Source organism: Chelonia mydas, chromosome 15 (genome assembly GCF_015237465.2).
Source record: "Chelonia mydas isolate rCheMyd1 chromosome 15, rCheMyd1.pri.v2, whole genome shotgun sequence".
NCBI lineage: Eukaryota > Metazoa > Chordata > Testudines > Cheloniidae > Chelonia > Chelonia mydas.
In genome coordinates this window covers 28,261,158-28,275,562 of record NC_057856.1, presented here as the reverse complement: position 1 = coordinate 28,275,562, position 14,405 = coordinate 28,261,158, and the positions used below count along the sequence as shown (strand labels likewise).

At 44.9% G+C, this 14,405-nt stretch overlaps 1 protein-coding gene across 30 annotated transcripts in view; it reads right to left on the bottom strand.

The window, feature by feature from the left end:
• Positions 1-3,746: 3,746 nt before the first annotated feature.
• The window catches only part of RPH3A (rabphilin 3A), a 109,231-nt gene continuing 98,572 nt past the window's right edge, over positions 3,747-14,405 (bottom strand). For all 30 annotated transcript variants that reach the window (XM_043529506.1, XM_043529504.1, XM_043529503.1 and 27 more), the window contains 3 exons: positions 13,474-13,555; positions 12,084-12,180; positions 3,747-10,812 (listed from right to left, as the gene is read on the bottom strand). In XM_043529506.1, the coding sequence (XP_043385441.1) occupies positions 10,682-10,812; positions 12,084-12,180; positions 13,474-13,555 (310 nt within the window). In that variant the 3' untranslated portion in view covers positions 3,747-10,681. The remainder of the gene's footprint in view (positions 10,813-12,083; positions 12,181-13,473; positions 13,556-14,405) is intronic.

Below are 14,405 nucleotides of genomic sequence, written 5' to 3'. Positions count from 1 at the left end.
TACAACGTCAGTGCGGGAGGTCTGCTTCCCACTCTCCGCCACTCTGCCCTCAGGAGCGAGGCGGGAAGGTTGCAGGGAATCCAGGCGGACGGGAGAGCCAGCCCCTTTTCAAACGTAAGGTTACCTGAGCCGCAAAGAGGTGACAGAAGGCCCTGGGAGTCAGGAGGTCAGGGTTTATCCTAGCTCTGGCTTTCTGGGACAGACCTGGGCAGGTTGTTTCTCTCTGTGGGCCTCAGTTCCTCCTCTGTAGAAAGAAGCTAATAATAGTTCCCCACCTCACAACCGGCATTGCAAGAGTTGCCATAATTCATGCCTGGGTAGAAAGTGTAGGACACAGCAGCCTCGGGAAACCACTGAATTAGGTATGCAGCATGTAACCACCTGTATGAGGCTTTGATCAGGGCAGCAGCATTAATGCAAACTGTTCTTGCAAAGAGCACCCTCTGAGCTTTCACTGAGCACGACTGGTCAGGACTTGGTCTTATTTCTTATCCACAGGACGCAATGACTCACAAAACAACTGCTAGGAACGCAAGTCCAGCCCCTGGGTTTTGCTGGGTTTTTTTAACTCACCTTTTGTGGTTTAAGCTGCTGATTTGGACCATTGAAACCATCTTCCTCAAATCAGCCCTTCCTGCAGATTGCAGCTTTCAGAGCTACTGCAGACAGGCGCGCTTGGTGGAGTTGTACCAGCCAGTGCTTCCTGATGCTGTCTGATGCCAGCAGATGGCACTGCCGTCAGCAGGAAGGGGCGCTGCCCCAGCACAGCCCCAGGTGCAGCTCAGCTCCCTGCTAATGAGAACAGGCTCACAGCAGCAGCGGAGCTGACAGCTAACGCAGGCGATCCAGATGCTGGCGTTTCCCAGGAGGGACATGAGAATAGAAAAGGGTTTGGTGGCCGTGATTCACTGGAGCATCATCTAAGCCATAAGGGAACTTTTTCCATGTGGGGCGGAGCAGGAGAAGGGTTACGTAGCTCTAAATCTGGCTCACAGGGACCTATGCAAGGGCTTGATTAGTTTCAGGTCTCTTTGATTGTTGCTCCATAGCCGGGGCAGGGCTTTTCCCTACCATCAGTTATGGAGTTGAGGAATTCTGTTTTATTCTGAACCAATATTTACATCAGAGATCAAAGACCTCTCTCGCTCTCCACTCAGGGTTTCCGACCCCCAGGTTGAAGGTAATAGGCACCAGATCCCAGGGAGATTTTGGCCTGTTTCCAGCCATCTCTGATGCTGAAACACTTCCCAACCTCCCACTGAATCTCTTCTATTAAAGACCGGGATCTGCTTTTCTTACATTTTATGCAAAGGTTTGGGGGCTTCTACATAATTCAGCAGGGTGGCTGGTTGGGAACTAAAGGATCTGCTTTGGCAGCCATGAACAATGACTATTATTGGCAGGGGCAGTTAAAATCTATTTAGTATCATGAAATGCTGATTTTTAAAATATCATTCCATCCGTTCTAGAACATAGCCTTATTCTTCTTGGGCAACTAAGCCAAGCTTGGAAGAGATAAAGGAATCAGTGGTCAAGGTTGGTTCTTGGGCTTTATCCTGTGTCCCATGCCCTACCTAAGTTAGTCTTCCAAGGAGGGTCTTCTGTGCCTACCTAAATAATAGCACTTTTAATCAAAAGAGCAAGCTGGGATGGTCACCTGTTCCCCTGTCTAAGGAAGGCCTCTTTCCCCGGGCTGAAATCGGATTATTCATGGTAATTTTTTTTTCAGACTATAACCAACGTCAGCTGTGAAGCTGTTCTGAGGCTCAAAGAACTTCTTCAGACTCATTTTAAACATATAGCTCACTATTCAATTACTGCCACCAGCCGCAAAAGGGATGCCTGGCAAAGAGGAGGCAAACAAACAAGGAATGTGAATTTCAGTGCAGTCAGGCACACAAAAACTGCACGCAGTAAGCATTCTGACTTCTGAATACTGAATAAAATAGCAACAGATCCTCGCTTAGCTGAATTCATTGCTAACAGCTCTGCGTATATTTTAGATGATGCTCTCAATCTGAATAGCATTTCAGGAGATATAAACCAGTCAGTCTTTTACATCAAAAAGTAAATTCCTTGTCAGCATAACAAAGTCCTGCTGACTCTGAGCCTCCTAGACTTCGTGCATAATGCGTGCGTGGTATTGTGAAGGAAGCTAATTGCACTGGAACGTGTTTGGATCCTAAAATATTCTATAGTACGAGCAACGACAAGAATTTTAATACCCATAATGTCCCATTCTAAGCACAGGGCCTTTCAGAACCAGGCAGAGGGCCACTGAACATTGCAGGGGTTGGAGTGGGTTGAATTTTGGACAGAAGACTATTAGATTCTTTTTGGCTTGCAGACCAATCCCAGTCAAGTCAGTTGCAGCCGGGTACTCGTAAGCATTCCGCGAATTCTGCCTCACCACCTAGATCCCTTAAACTCCCTTCTGGCCTGACAGTTCTATGGGTCTATGACTAGTTTGCAGGTGACCATTTTCAGATCAGGTCTCCACAAACTCTACTGTTCAGTATTCATGGTGTGCAGCTGCTCATTTGTAGGTACGTCTACACAGCCACCGGAGGGTGTCATTTACAGCTCGGGCAGATGTACATGTGCCAGCTCAGTGCGAGGTTCACACTAAACGCCGGGCATGGCTCCGGTGGCACGGGCAGTTGCTCCAGCTAGTCACGTGAACACCACCTCACCTGCCACCCTGGGTACGTGCTCGGGTGGCTAGCAGTGCAGTTCCCACACTTATTTCGGTACTAGCTCGAGCAGACCTACTGCGGGTACATCTACCTGAACTGGGAATCGCCTCCCAGCTGCAGGGTTGATGCAACCTAAGTTACAAGGGGTGTGTCTGGATGGAGGACGTCAATGGGAGTTAAACACATGCTTCAATGTTTGACTGGGGCCTAAGGGACTGGAACGCTTTAGCTAGGAGTGTGCCCAGCAGCAGATGTGCCGTATGACGTTGCAGGTGACAAATCACTCATGCTACAATCAGATTCACAAATATCTTTCCCATATGTGGGGGTTGAGAAGAAATTTCTCCCCCGGTCAGATGGCAGAGACCTTGGGGAGTTTCATCTTCCTCTGCAGTGTGTGGATTTAGGTCTCATGCCAGGATTATCTGGGTGTCTCTCACTTAAATCAATTCCCTGCCACGGTGGGGGCCTCGGGCAATTCTGCACCTCGGTCCCTGATAATAGTCTAGTCTCCTGTGGGCTGTAATTCTTTGGTCTAATTCCAGTTGTTGGGTTTGGTGTGCAGGTGCTAGGTGGTGTTGATGGTCTGTGTCATACAGGAGGTCAGACTGTATGACGTGGGGTCTCTTCTGGCCTTAAACTCTATGATCCATTGTGGTTGCTGGAATACTAGTGAATAATAATCCCTACCAGCAATTGTAGTGAGGTGACCTCACCATTCAATCCATATTCACCATTCAATCCATATTGGGTTTTTCATTATCTGACTAAAAGCCGATTCCACAGTGTTCCTAGGATTTGAAGCCGTATCATCCACGAAAGTCAGCCCACACTAACACAATATGGTATACACCCATTCCTGAGACACACGCGCTGTTCCTAAACTCACAGTGAAGCGGAACATCCACACCGGGTATAAATCTATTGTGATCAGTGAGGCCATGCTGACGTACACCAGCTCAGGAGTTGGCCCATTTGGTTGTCCTACTGAAGTTAATCTCCTTCAGTGAGGTTGTTGAAGTAAAATTAAAACCAAGAAGCTTGTCTGGGTTTTTTCCAATAGTCTTACTTTATTAGATATCACACGAAGAGAGAAGATGTTTGTACCTGCATGCAGCGGAAGACTGGAGAGTATTTCTAGTTTCTGTGTTACATTTCTCTTTCATTATTGGTAAACTGACATTTTGCTGTAAAATCACTGCATGCTAGTTAGAACGCAAACATCATTAGACAAGGCTCCTGCCCCATTCCCAAGCCATGTGTGCATGCTTTATTTACAAAGGCAAAAACTAGGTCAGGTCACAAATCGCCAACACAAAAATCAGGAACGGGTGAGAAATGGAGACATTGAATGTGACTTACGCAATACTCAGAAAGTGGTATCAGCAATGGAAAATGTTTTTAACAAGTATATGACTTGAATATAACTTCTTCAAAACTAAAGCAGACCAAGTCGGGAATGTTAAGAGAGGTGATGGTAAGAAGTTGCCAGGTAAAGTCAATCTTTGTTTAATTGTTCTGTGTGTTTATATGTATACACACAAAGAAGGCTTTACTGCCATTTGTCTTTTAAAGGAATTGCTTAGACGATTTTTTGTGGGGAGGGGTCCCCAGGAATTAACATCTGCATTCAAACTTTGCTCCTTGACACATCAGGATTATCTAAATTATGATGTCAATTCTATAATAGAACATTACAGCATAGGACACTGCTAGACCTATAAATACTGTGAGCCCAATTTCCCCACTCAGCATCGAAGGTGGTCAGTTCCACACTTTAGTGCTTGAATTGGCAGAGTCTAATGCAGATTATTTCAATGCCTATGACAAGTTAAGTACTCACATTAATGCCCCACAGTAAGCATCCAAGTTTGAAAATTAAGCCTTGTTTGCAATCCACTTTTTACTTACTTAACATAAAAAGGCAAATTTATACAAAACCTCTGGAAAATAGGGAGGGAATGATAGATTTGGCAAAAAAGGCATTTAGATTGAAGAAAAGACTGAGGGCACTTTAGACATGTATGCTCAAATTTACCACTCAGAAAGGTACTGAAAATGGGGGAGGGAAGGCAGAAATAGACCAGAAAAGCAAAACAGGTAGAATTGACAATTTTAGTTTGGATTCTCAGTGTAGATCAGCTACTATGGACATAATTTATTTGGACTTTGTACACAGTTGAGACGTGCAACACAAGGAAGGAAGGACGGAGGGATATTTTCAAAGCACTCAACCCCAATTAAACTTTCAGTGAGCACCTCACTGCTCTTGTGAATATCCCTCTGAGTTCCTTGAGTGAAGGAATAAATGGATATAAAATACAGAAGACATTCAGGTGTGGAAAAAATATGGGATGGAAGGAAGGAGCGGTCTTCACTGGCCACGGGAAGTTAAAAGGATCAGTACGAGGGTTTGCATCAGTTTTGTTCACTTTACGTCTCATTGGCCTAAGAGAACAGCCTTGCAGAGGATAATGAGATGGTAACATTTGCCGGTGATACAAAGTTAGCAAGGCAGAGCCAAAAGCAGCAGCTGTCGGTCTAAAGGACAAAGGCAATAACATCTCACTTGACTTCAGTTGTCTAGGGGCAGAGAGGGGTTAGCGCTTTATGGAATTCTGTGCAGAGAAATGCAAGGTAATGAGGCTAGGAACCAAGGACATGAAACAGAAATATGTCCTTAATTAAAAAAAAAACATTCGAGCCTGAAAAGCATAGATGTACAGATAGCAGGGGATAAAGAGAACATCTTCAGGTTACTTAGCAGCAACATTGCAGACAGGCACAGAGGTACTGAACTCGAATTGCAAAGAAATTAAGCTAGATGTGCATAATGGGTGAGTACAGTGAACTGCTCCAATCACCCTAATATAAAAAAGACTATTCTAGCAATGGAGACAATGCAGCCGGAGCTGGCCATAAAGAAATTGGGACTGGAGAATCTGTGGCCATGACCCTGTGTGATGCAATTGCCACTGACTTCAAGGATCAGCTATTCTGAATGGCCAGATAAGCTGACCTTGCGTATGGAAACAGGTGCTTAAGCCTCAGGGAGATACAAACTTCCTCAGCGGGACACACAACATCAGAGCTGGTTTTAAACAAACAAATTTTAGGGAGGGCACTTGGGTCTCATTCAGGAAAGTTCCTAAGCATGTGCCTAATTTTAAACACATGCTTAAAGCTGAACACAGCGGATTTAAGAAAGTGCTTCAGTGCTTTCCTGACACAGGGCCTAGAAAAACTGGGCAGAATTTCTTTACCCAAATATAGAGAAAAATAAATACATCTCGATGGGAACTAGGTGACCATTTGCAGAGAAATGTTTCAGGGCTGCAGCAGGAACTCTGATCTCAAGAGCTCCTCTGCAAAACGTGCTTTTAAGAGAGCTGGAGTTAACTATTTAGGATGATTTCTGAGATCTCGCACATTTCTAAATCCGTTTTAGCATCCCAGAACAATTACTCATGTCCTAGGCCTGGGTCTCCGTTACCTTGTACTGTGTCTTGGCATTCATACTAGTGCAAAATGCCTAGGCAGCAGGTACACAAACACTAGTGTTTTATGCCCTCTTAGCACTGGTGTAAATGAGGACAGCAAAGAACAGGCCCTCTGCTTTTAACTGGTCCTAATGGCTGAGAGAGGCTCTCAGACTTGAGTGTTTCTATTCTGCATCACAGCGGCAGCAGCTTGGAATTGCCAGGTATTCCAGCTACTTGCAACGAACGGCCGTTCACAACCCAGACTTCACTGAGGACCAGGAGCTGCCTTACTGGATTCCTCTGTCCTTAAAGCAGCTTTGACTTCTGAACCCCACTCATGTGTTCTAAAAGGAGTTGAGAAAGCAACAATAAAGATGCACACCAAAGAGAGAATCTAACCCATGGAAAGGAAGAGGATGGGGAGATTACTGTACTGCATTTAAAAAACACTGAACGCCCCATACCCCATCCACAGGCCAAATTGCTCTGAAGTAAATTAGGAAGGGTGTCTCAGTGTGGGGCATTGGATCTAAGATGCCGAAAATAAATGTACCAATACAGAAACAAATTCCCTTGTCTCCATCCCTTCAAACTAGAGCGGACAGGCCCTGAATAATCATCATTGCTTGGTCAAGCAGAAGAGGCTGATAGAAATGTGATCGTATTCCCCAGACAGTTGGATTGTACAATCAGAAGTGCATCTGCAAAAAGTTTCCAATCTGGGAAAAGATTGAGTATTTCCCTATGCTGCCTTGCAAATCTTCTCAACGCTGTGGTCTTGCCTTTTACTGGCCACCCTGGCATCAAGCATGAGCTTCAATGACCGTAGGGCAATTTCCTGTGGAAGTCTGTCTACTCCCAAAGGAGGCTTCAAACTTGCCCTGTTCTAGCCTGAGACATTTTGGTCATAGTAAAACAGTCCAGCTACTTAACCGTAAACCCTAGAGTAAGGTCAGGTTCTTCCATTACCAAGTTCAGGAGGGCTTCCCCCCCTCAAGGGGCTGATGCAGGTGTCTCCAAGAAGCTGGGTCCCTTGTCCAGAAGGAACCTTTGCAGGTGGTTTGAGTGGTCTCTGGCTCAAGGCACAAGTTTCCAGGCAACAGAGCTGGGACTTCAGCAAGAAGCCCTGAAAACCAAGCTCTCCAGAATGAAGAAAGAGCCCATAAGGACTACCTAGAAGATGCTCTGGAACAAGACGCTATCCCTTGCGTTTTGCTATATCTTGCAGACCCTGGTTAAGGTGATTACCCACAGCAAAAAAAAAAAAAAAAAAGAAAAAAAAAAGAGAGAGAGAGAAACTTGCCTGAAACAGCCTGGCTATACATTCTGCCAGGAAGCCGCACTGCTGGAAGGCTGCTCTGTCACTGCATTATGACCCGTAGTTTGTTTTTACACTGGACAAAGGGAACTCCTGCACTACAGCCAGGAACTGAGAGGCTGCTGTCTCTCCCCTGAGCCCAGCACAGACAGAGAACGTGGCACCCAGGAACTTCCACAGGGTAGTTACCAAATACATAGGGACAGCCGATCCAATACCCAGTGAGGTCACGGGAGTCTTTTCATTGACATCAAAGGACACTGATAAGCCCCAAGGTCTGGGCATGGGCATGGCTCCCCCTGGACGTGAGTGGCAGCTCTTGTGAAGGAGATTTGATTGAGAAGAGAGGATTCATTTGCATTGGGAATGGCGTAGTCTCCTTCGGTGCGTTGCCAGAGAGAAATCTGAGGAAAGGAAGTTAGCGGGGCTCCTATACATTTCAGTGGACTCTCCCTAACACAAGTGTCCCGGTGGATTCAGCTCGGAGGGGCTGGGCCCAGCCTGTATGCCCTGTTCAGTACACCAGTTACCTCAGGGGGCAGGGGGCACTACCGTCTCAAAAAGGAAAGAAGGGCTGAATAGACGTGCAGGTTCCTTAGCCGAAAACCCAGCTCCGAGTCCCCTGGCCTTGGGAAAGGTCAGACTGTGACCTTTACACCGTGGGCCCAACTCCAACGCTCTGGATTGACCTGAATGAAAAATAAAAAGCCCACCGCACGGACCCACCCGCTCTGCAAGGCAGAGAAAAGACTGGCCCTCTGAAATCACAGCTGGGGAAGGAGGGGCAGTCAGAGCGGGAAGGAGAACCCAAGAAGGCACCATAAACTTTAGCACTGCCACCTGCCCGTCGAAAGAAGGGAGGGGACATGCACCAGGTCTGGATGTGATCCCTTATCAAATCGATGGTGCAGCAGCCCACTGCTGTGAGCTGCAGTGATTTGGCCCAAAGCGACAGCATCCTGCAGTGTTGTGTGGACGGGTGGTCTGAGGGAGCAGAAAGCCTTTGTTGGTTTTCATCAGAACAATGCAAACAATATTGAGCTTTATTCCCCTTGGAGAGAGACAGAGCAAGAGTACTCATCTCAACTCTATCCCATTGACATTTAAATGATTACAGGAGCCAACACTCCCTGTAACGCTATACACCTATCTTCTACGAGCGTAAACAAACCACACTGCACAAGAGGACAAGAACAAATCCACAAACTAGAAGAGCAGCTCAGAAGACATGCGCAGGGCCCACGATCTGGTGATGTGGCAAGAGTGGGGTTATTCAGCTGAGCAATGCACTTCCTTCACTTGCAGGGACTGCCCCCACGGTCTCAAGGCTCCAAAAGAAACGGCAGGTAAAGAAAGCTAAGGACTCCAGGCAGGAGAATTACTAGCCTATAGTTTATTCTGTATAAAAGCACATCACGGGAATACAGTACGGTGACGGCCCATTGAAACCTTCATGCAGGATAGAGGGTTGGATGTTCCCCTCTGTCTGTGAAGTTAAAGCTTTATAAAGATGTTCATAGCAAATGACTAGTACTATTAAATTCCACTGAAAAAAGCCAAGAGTAAGCAAATAACTCATCAAAATAAAAAACTTATGGACTCTGAGGGACAACTCCGTTCAGAACACACCACACAACACCACACCAGAGCAGAGACAGCAGCAGCCTGCAAAGGAGTCATGGGGTGACAGCCTGAACCTAGGTCTTTAGGTTTTGGTTTGCATGCTAAGTTTGTCACTGAGCGACCATATAGCCCAGGAGTACTTACTGTACTAATCTTGACATTGCTATGCTTGAAGGTTGTAAAAAACAGCAGCTGGATCAGACTGGTATCAAAAAGATCAAAATCAATTCAAGAGCTTGTTGGCCCTCCTTTTGTTGATATGAAATAAAACACCCACAAACAATAAATTAAGCACAGATTGAAGCAAATGTTTCCTTTGTGCAATAATAAAAGGAAACCCACCAGAAAATTGAAGTTGGAAGACCACTAACTGTCCCAGATAATTTCATTAAGTATTGTATTTTAAAAGGAAAACAAATAAACACATCAACTCCTTAGGAAATGTTTTCCCATTTGCAGGTGGTAAAATGAACATTTATGAAATTATTATGAAACAGAAAATACTGGCTCAAGAGAGCGTAACAAATTCAGCCCCAAAATACATCTATTTGCTAGGTTATGTAGCCAGCCTCACTGGAATGGGAGGTGGTTGCAAGTCTAAGACAAGGAAGGATTCCTATAGTAAGAGCATGTGCGGGTTCCTAGTTCCAAAATTAATTGTGTCAGAAACAAACCAAAACTCAGATCTGGTGTTTCCAAAATGACCATGCAGAAGGTGGCTCTCTATTTCCAGTTACTTATTTAAATGCCATAATACTCAGTGTCCTTGCTGTGAAAACTCAAAAGTATTTACCACCCCGTTTGCTAGCTCTATACACTGCAAAAATGTTCCCTCTGGAAAAGAAGCCAAATACCTAGTACTCTCCGGATTATATCAGTGGAAATGCAGTTACTAAGTTATGTTTATAACCAAACCCAATGCAGAACAAACAGCCTTTTGCTTATTGCAGCTGAGGTATTGATATCAAATGAACTGAGCTGTCCGATGCTGTGATACCAACTTTCAAACTGCTCCCCCACCACATGCTGAAAGCAATAATAATATGGTAGGCTCAAGGACTGTGCATCCCAATAGACCGAACTGACGCTAAAAGTATTTCAGCTGGCGAAGAGAAAATGAGAGGAGTGGAAAGAGATATGCAGATAAAAATAAACACACTTGGGTTAATGAGGACAGAACAATGAGCACCCAAGTGAAACACCTCCTCAAGAACAAATATCTTCAACAAACAAACTAGGAAGCAATATTATGATGCAGGTTAGACTGGTGAGAAATGAAGACAAATGAAAATCCGCAGTGTGTGGCTATTGCTTGACAAAATCATACATCAGAATGATGCACTAGTCAGAAATGGATTTGAACACACAAAATCCAGGTTGCTCTTTGGGATGAGAATGGCAAACAGAGGATGCTGGCGTCAAGGAGACAGGGCAGCGTAACGTGCCTGGGATCCAAAGAGGTGTAGGCAAGGCATGTAGCATTGGCTTCGGAAGACGGACATCGGGAATCCACTGTGACTTGGCAGAGGACGTGTATTTCAGAGAGACTGGAGCTGCGGACCTTAATCACTTGCAACGTGGCTCTCGTTTTGTAAAGTGTGCCAGCGTTCAATTTTCTTATCCTTATTCTTCAGACACTCGTACCAGTGTTTCAAACGCTCCCCCTTGGCGGTGATGCCCAGCTGACATCCACCTGGAGGAAAGAAGCAGGCAGGATAGTCAAAGAAGACACCAGGGTTCCAATTACCCGTTTCCGTGGTGCCGCTTTTTTCTGTATTTCTTTTTTCCTCCCCAGTTTAAAATGTCATGTGCATTTAATGCTGGCAAAAGGTCCCAGACTGACAAGCTCTGGAGACTGGGGTCTTCTAGTCAGCACAAAATAGAGGCAGCATCACGGATGACCAAAACTCCTCTAAAATGGAGCCCGAGTGAGAGACCTTCACCCCACCCCTCCACACAGGACAACCTAGACAGCAGGGCAGGGTTAGACCCTAGGGGTTCTGAAGAGCCTAACACTAAATATTTAGTTTTTCAAACCATGTTCTCATCCTACAACCCCTCCTCCTGTTATTGTTGGCTTAACCCAATGGAAGTAGTGTGGCATGGGAGGTCCAGATGCACATTAGAGTTCTCCTCAGCTGTAGTAGCAGCTGGAGAAGTTCCTCCTGCTGGGATACAGAAGCAGCATACACGCGTTCAGCTACTTTGATATTTGTGTACAGGGTGCAGGCAGAAGAGGGGCAGGGTGCCATGCCAATATTGGGGGGGTCTACCACGACTACTGATACCACCATTCCCTTCCTTCGCGTGACTAAACTCTGGCTCCTCCCTGCTCAATGCACATGGCTGACCGCTGAGCTGTCTAGGCCCCCACCTATCTGCGGAAAGGCCACAATCTGGCCTGAAGTTTACCTGCTCCAGGTTACTCTGACCTAGAGCTGGGCCACCAACTTAGAGTTAGAAAAAAGTGCTGACCAAAAAAAGAGGTCAAATGGGCAAATTTTATAAAATCAGCCCAGAGCAGAATCTGCTTGTGAGCCCGGGTCCTCTACACAATGGTGCAACATGAGGAGTCGCAACTGAATCCCCGGACCTGCTGCCCACGAGGTCCTACTTCAATGCTTAAAATGGAACTTCTTTGTATTTCAGAGCACTGAAGAGGACCTAAAGACAGGTGAGTCATTTAAAATCACCAAACACAGAGAGATCACTTTGTGGCAGAGAGCCTGCAGCCACGCTCCGATAAGCCCGACCCATTCTTAGCACCCTCTCCGCCGAAGTGCCTGCCGTTTTTAATCACACCCAGCACCTTGGCCACTTCTGGATTCCCAAGCAGAGCCGGCCAACTGTCAGCAATCCTTTGCCTCGCCCCTCTGACCTGGAGCGGTGTGTGACCTCAGAGCCACTGTACGGAAACACCCTGTTCCCATCAATCAGCACAGAGTAGACAGACCTGTAACTCACCGATATAATCGTTAGATTTGCCAATATCATAATCCCAGACCGATATGTCCAGTGATTTCTTAGCCAGATCACTGTGTTTTATGTCATAGAAAAACTCCTGGAAAGCACACAAAGTATTAGAGTTACACCAAAAACCCAGCTTTAAGAGAAGAATCTAAGGAAGCATTACATTCTAAAGCTTACTGTGCACACTTAATTTAAAAGACTGCACAGAGATTTAATAAAATGCTTGCAAATAATCATACTCTGCATGATTTAGTTAGATCACTCGCTCTCTCATAGAGGGGGAGAGGACACTGAATTATTGAGATTAATCTAGCATGTATATTTCTCCCTGATCAAGGAGAAAAGGCCAAAATATCAAACACTTCAATTAGGCTGCCCAGATTCGTGACTCTCAGAATCATAGGACTAGAAGGGACCTCGAGAGGTCGTCTAGTCCAGTCCCCTGCACTCAAGGCAGGACTAAGTATTATCTAGACAACCCGAGAGGTGTTTGTGTAACCTGCTCTTAAAATCTCCAATGCTGGAGATTCTACAACCTTCCTAGGCAATTTATTCCAGTGCTTAACCACCCTGACAGTTAGGAAGTTTTTCCTAATGTCCAACCTAAACTGCCCTTGCTGCAATTTAAGCCCATTGCTTCTTGTCCTATCCTCAGAGGTTAAAGAGAACAATTTTTCTCCCCTCCTCTTTGTAACAACCTTTTATGTACTTGAAAACGGTTATGTCCCCTCTCAGTCTTCTCTTCTCCAGACTAAACAAATCCAATTTTTTCAATCTTCCCTCATAGGTCATGTTTTCTAAACCTTTAATCGTTTTTGTTGCTCTTCTCTGGACTTTCTCCAATTTGTCCACATCCTTCCTGAAATGTGGAGCCCAGAACTGGACACAATACTCCAGTTGAGGCCTAATCAGCACAGAGTAGAGCAGAAGAATTACTTCTCGTGTCTTGCTTACAATACTCCTGTTAACACATCCCAGAATGACGTTCGCTTTTTTTGCAACAGCGTTACACTGTTGACTCATATTTAGCTTGTGGTCCACTATGACCCCCCGATCCCTTTCCACAATACTCCTTCCTAGGCAGTCATTTCCCATTTTGTACGTGTGCAACTGATTGTTCCTTCCTAAGTGGAGTACTTTGCATTTGTCCTTATTGAATTTCATGCTATGTACTTCAGACCATTTCTCCAGATCATTTTGAATTATAATCCTATCCTCCATAGGTGGTAATTAACTTTGTACTCATTTATTTCAGAAATAGCCCTGAACAGTTTGAAGACAGAAAGGAGCCTGAAAGAGCAATTGTCGCTTGGCAATGCCTTGTGTTTCACATGCACAAAGAATTAAAAGTTTGGCCCATTTAAAAAAGGGGATCCATCCTTACCTCATTAAACTCAGGATTCAACGTCTTCCTTTTAATCTGAGTCTTATGCTTGGCCTTTTTCCCCATGTCAGGCTTCAGCCAACTAGGAGCAACATAAAGCAGCTTAGAACTGAAGTGAAGTGAATGAACAGAGCCAGCTTGCAAATTAAAGAAAAAGGAGTTTCTGGACTGGAAAAACAATAGCTAAGGAAGTTAAAACTTAATAAAAATCACAAAATGAGTAAAAAACCTGTTTCAGATCATTCGGTCTAAGACTAGAACGATTCACTTTGCACCAGTTACTGAATTCAGCATAAATCTCTCTTATAGATGCACTGGTGGTACTTAGATTAGAAAGACAACCTTTAAAAAGAATCATGCTAAATCCAAATAGCTAGCACTCCTCTTACTTGGATCTGCTGTAGAACAAGCTTGTAGAAGAGATCGCACTGAGGCAGTTTATTTGTAACCTGCTCCACAATTTTCTCACAAGGCACTTGGAGGGAAAATTGCAATGATCAAAGAAATGGCTGGAGGAGTGTTGAAATGCCCAAGGGACTAAATTGGAAATACACGTACAAGTCGAAAAGAGCTTGACTGATGCTAGTGAGGGCTACGAGCATGGAGAGGCTGAAATAATCATGACACTGACAAGTAGTAGACAAGCTGGTTATTATATGATGCCAAACCATGCTTTTAACCTCCATGGGGAGCTATTCCATTGTGCCTCTGCTCCTGAGAATTTCAAGAGTGCACAAATACAAACTAGTCTAGAGAGACTTGGGAAAAAACCCAACTACAGCTGATAATCAATTAGCATTTAATGAAGCACAGATTAGCATACTGAATTAGTTTTACTTATAAGTATGGAAACAATTAGCTCAGTCTTAACAGTCCAGTCCAAACGCAATGCTAAATTGTACAGTTTGTATTAATTAAATCTTTGTTTAAAT